Source organism: Oncorhynchus gorbuscha, unplaced genomic scaffold, assembly GCF_021184085.1.
Source record: "Oncorhynchus gorbuscha isolate QuinsamMale2020 ecotype Even-year unplaced genomic scaffold, OgorEven_v1.0 Un_scaffold_569, whole genome shotgun sequence".
NCBI lineage: Eukaryota > Metazoa > Chordata > Actinopteri > Salmoniformes > Salmonidae > Oncorhynchus > Oncorhynchus gorbuscha.
Window position 1 is genome coordinate 200,001 of NW_025745403.1, and position 4,282 is coordinate 204,282.

At 47.5% G+C, this 4,282-nt stretch overlaps 1 protein-coding gene across 1 annotated transcript in view; it reads right to left on the reverse strand.

Annotated features, from left to right (window-relative positions):
• Positions 1 to 1,833, reverse strand: part of LOC124018711 (rho GTPase-activating protein SYDE1) — a 57,587-nt gene extending 55,754 nt beyond the window's left edge. Inside the window, exon 1 of the mRNA XM_046334061.1 lies at positions 1,518 to 1,833. Within this exon, the coding sequence (XP_046190017.1) occupies positions 1,518 to 1,602 (85 nt within the window). The 5' untranslated portion in view covers positions 1,603 to 1,833. The remainder of the gene's footprint in view (positions 1 to 1,517) is intronic.
• Positions 1,834 to 4,282: the final 2,449 nt, after the last annotated feature.

A 4,282-nucleotide genomic window follows, 5' to 3' on the forward strand; every position in this document is an offset into this window, starting at 1 on the left:
GAGGCACGGCCGCCCTGTCTGACTCCCTGTCTGTATCCCATTTATACATAACCTCTATAGGAGGGTCTGGGGCAGGGTCGAGAGGCACGGCCGCCCTGTCTGACTCCCTGTCTGTATCCCATTTAGACATAACCGCTGTAGGAGGGTCTGGGGCAGGGTCGAGAGGCACGGCCGCCCTGTCTGACTCCCTGTCTGTATCCCATTTATACATAACCTCTATAGGAGGGTCTGGGGCAGGGTCGAGAGGCACGGCAGCCCTGTCTGACTCCCTGTCTGTATCCCATTTAGACATAACCGCTGTAGGAGGGTCTGGGGCAGGGTCGAGAGGCACGGCCGCCCTGTCTGACTCCCTGTCTGTATCCCATTTAGACATAACCTCTATAGGAGGGTCTGGGGCAGGGTCGAGAGGCACGGCCGCCCTGTCTGACTCCCTGTCTGTATCCCATTTAGACATAACCTCTATAGGAGGGTCTGGGGCAGGGTCGAGAGGCACGGCCGCCCTGTCTGACTCCCTGTCTGTATCCCATTTAGACATAACCGCTGTAGGAGGGTCTGGGGCAGGGTCGAGAGGCACGGCCGCCCTGTCTGACTCCCTGTCTGTATCCCATTTAGACATAACCTCTATAGGAGGGTCTGGGGCAGGGTCGAGAGGCACGGCCGCCCTGTCTGACTCCCTGTATGGATCCTGAATGGCTGAATTATGTAACACTGGCACATCTGCAGACAAACGCATTTTATTTAGGCCCATTCTCTAGATAACGGAGGGTTGGGGGTTAATAACGGCCCTGTCTGTTCCGGGGTTAATGGCTGAGCCCGTAACCTGGCACATTAGACAAACGCATTTTATTTAGCCCGTTCCGGGGTTAATAACGGTAGCCCGTTCCGGGGTTAATAACGGTAGCCCGTACCGGGGTTAATAACGGTAGCCCGTTCCGGGGTTAATAACGGTAGTCCGTACCGGGGTTAATAACGGTAGCTGTTTCGAAAATAAAGGTAGCCCGTTTCTAGATAACGGTATCCCGTACCGGGGTTTAAAGGCAGTCCTTTCTTTTACTTAACGCTACTCTCTCTCCGTTACCGTCGGTCTCCGCTACTTCTTCTTGTCTCTGTGTTTCTCTTGTCGACAGACCAGAAGAATGTAAACAATGTCCAGGGTGACTTCTGGATTGTGAAACATGTTAAAGTTTAACCGATACAAAGTGTATCCTGCTGCTTCACTCCTGTCCTTGACGTAGAGTCGTCATTCACTATGTCTAAAATCGCATCAACGTATCGTGCATGTTTTACTGAAAATATATATCTTTTCTTCGTGCCTACGAAATTAGTTGCCAACACAAATACAAGTAAATGCCTACTTCTGAATACATGTTTTCGTCATCGGCAGCTGTCTGTTATTTGTGTAAGGCTGGATTACTTATTGATTATCTTAGTTTGGGTAATAAAAAAAATACACACATGTGAAAAATACAAAACTGTCTATAAAGGAATTAAAACTCTAAACATCGTTTTACAGTTACCATTAAGTTTGGGGTCCGTTTTCCGCCGGGATCGATCCTTTCCCCGCAGCCGAGAGAAGGTCCGTTTCAGCAGGGGTTCAGCCATGGCTGAAACCCCGTTAATGTGTGTTTTTCCCTGCTCGGTGCAAGCGGACTGGGGAAGCGGGGTTAATTCGCTCTAAACTCCGGGAGTCCTCATCCTCGTCCTCGGTCCATCTGTAAAAGGACTGTTGTGTGAGCCCATCTCTGTCTGGTGGAACTTGGTCAATGCTCTCCGAGCTTGGCTCTACGTCCAGTTCTCTCCTCTTGCCAAATTTCACAGGAAACGAATTCCTGGGATTCTTTTCCCAAACTTTTTTTTTTTAAACCACCTCTAGTGGGAGAGAGTTGAGCGGCAGAGGCATAAGCAAGTGCTCATGGGAGATGTAGTTTCAGCGAAGTCATGGTTAAAACTACAGTAGGTTTCATGCAATGTAACAATGCAACACTCCCTCTACATCTCATAGACAATGACCTATGGCCTTTTCCACTGTAATTAAACACGGAGCAAATTAATTACTATGTAATTAATAAGCTTGTAGTTTCATGGAATAATCGTGCTATGTCTGTGATATGTGGTTGTTTTACCTACGCTAGTTGAATGCCCTGCACTGTAAAGAAAGAAAAGAAGCCCTGGATAAAAGTGTCTGATGAATGACCTAAAAGTTAATAACGCAGTTGGTCTTTCCAACCCTGATTGATGTGAGACGATGGGTCGTGTGAGGACTCTAAATCACGGAGAACTGCTGCCCTCTGCTGGCCATCCTGGAAATCATTCTATCTGTTTTACCGTGACCAATGACTGAATGAGGCAACAGACCGAGACTATATAACAACTCATAGCATGAACTCAACACACTACAGCTGACGCTGAACTGAGGAAGTTGAGCTAGGAAATGACCTAGTCTTTACTTCTGCTGTTATTATTGTTGTATTTAGGATTCTCAGTACATCACTCAGACGGGAATGAATATATCTCCGAGAAGAAGAAGGGCGGAGGGGTTGTGTTTCATGATTAACGAGTCATGGTGTAATTCTAGGAACATACAGGAACTTAAGTCATTTTGTTCCCCCAGACTACCTGTAATAGCGCTATTCAAACTTCCTGAATGCTCACAAGGCCCTCCCCCGCCCTCCTTTCGGCAAATCTGACCTTGACTCCATCTTGCTCCTCCCGTCCTATAGGCAGAAACTCAAACAGGAAGTGCCCGTACTGACATGTCTATATCTGCAGTGCTATACTGTAAGATCAATAGTCGCCAAATAGTTCAATCCTAAAACTATTCTGTTAAGAATTAGAGAGAAAAGTGGGTAGGTAACCTTCTCCTCTACAGTGGGTAACTACCCTTCTCCTCTACAGTGGGTAACTACCCTTCTCCTCTACAGTGGGTAACTACCCTTCTCCTCTACAGTGGGTAGCTACCCTTCTCCTCTACAGTGGGTAACTACCCTTCTCCTCTACAGTGGGTAACTACCCTTCTCCTCTACAGTGGGTAACCACCCTTCTCATCTACAGTGGGTAACTACCCTTCTCATCTACAGTGGGTAACTACCCTTCTCCTCTACAGTGGGTAACTACCCTTCTCCTCTACAGTGGGTAACTACCCTTCTCCTCTACAGTGGGTAACTACCCTTCTCCTCTACAGTGGGTAGCTACCCTTCTCCTCTACAGTGGGTAGCTACCCTTCTCCTCTACAGTGGGTAACTACCCTTCTCCTCTACAGTGGGTAACTACCCTTCTCCTCTACAGTGGGTAGCTACCCTTCTCCTCTACAGTGGGTAACTACCCTTCTCATCTACAGTGGGTAACTACCCTTCTCATCTACAGTGGGTAACTACCCTTCTCCTCTACAGTGGGTAACTACCCTTCTCCTCTACAGTGGGTAACTACCCTTCTCCTCTACAGTGGGTAACTACCCTTCTCCTCTACAGTGGGTAACTACCCTTCTCCTCTACAGTGGGTAACTCCTCTACAGTGGGTAACTACCCTTCTCCTCTACAGTGGGTAACTACCCTTCTCCCTACAGTGGGTAACTCTTCCTCTACAGTGGGTAACTACCCTTCTCCTCTACAGTGGGTAGCTACCCTTCTCCTCTACAGTGGGTAGCTACCCTTCTCCTCTACAGTGGGTAACTACCCTTCTCCTCTACAGTGGGTAACTACCCTTCTCCTCTACCGTGGGTAGCTACCCTTCTCCTCTACAGTGGGTAACCACCCTTCTCATCTACAGTGGGTAACTACCCTTCTCATCTACAGTGGGTAACTACCCTTCTCCTCTACAGTGGGTAACTACCCTTCTCCTCTACAGTGGGTAACTACCCTTCTCCTCTACAGTGGGTAACTACCCTTCTCCTCTACAGTGGGTAACTACCCTTCTCCTCTACAGTGGGTAACTACCCTTCTCCTCTACAGTGGGTAACTACCCTTCTCCTCTACAGTGGGTAACTACCCTTCTCCTCTACAGTGGGTAACTACCCTTCTCCTCTACAGTGGGTAACTACCCTTCTCCTTCCGTCCGGAGTTCATTTGTCACATTTAAATGTTTCAGATCATGAAACTAATTCAAATATTACACAATGATAACCCAAGTAATGATTTTGACTAACCCAAGGAAACACAAAATGCAGTTTTTAAGTGATGATTTTATAACTACTGTCTATACTGTCTGTACACACCATCCTCTATAACTACTGTCTATACACACCATCCTATATAACTACTGTCTATACACACCCTCCTATATAACT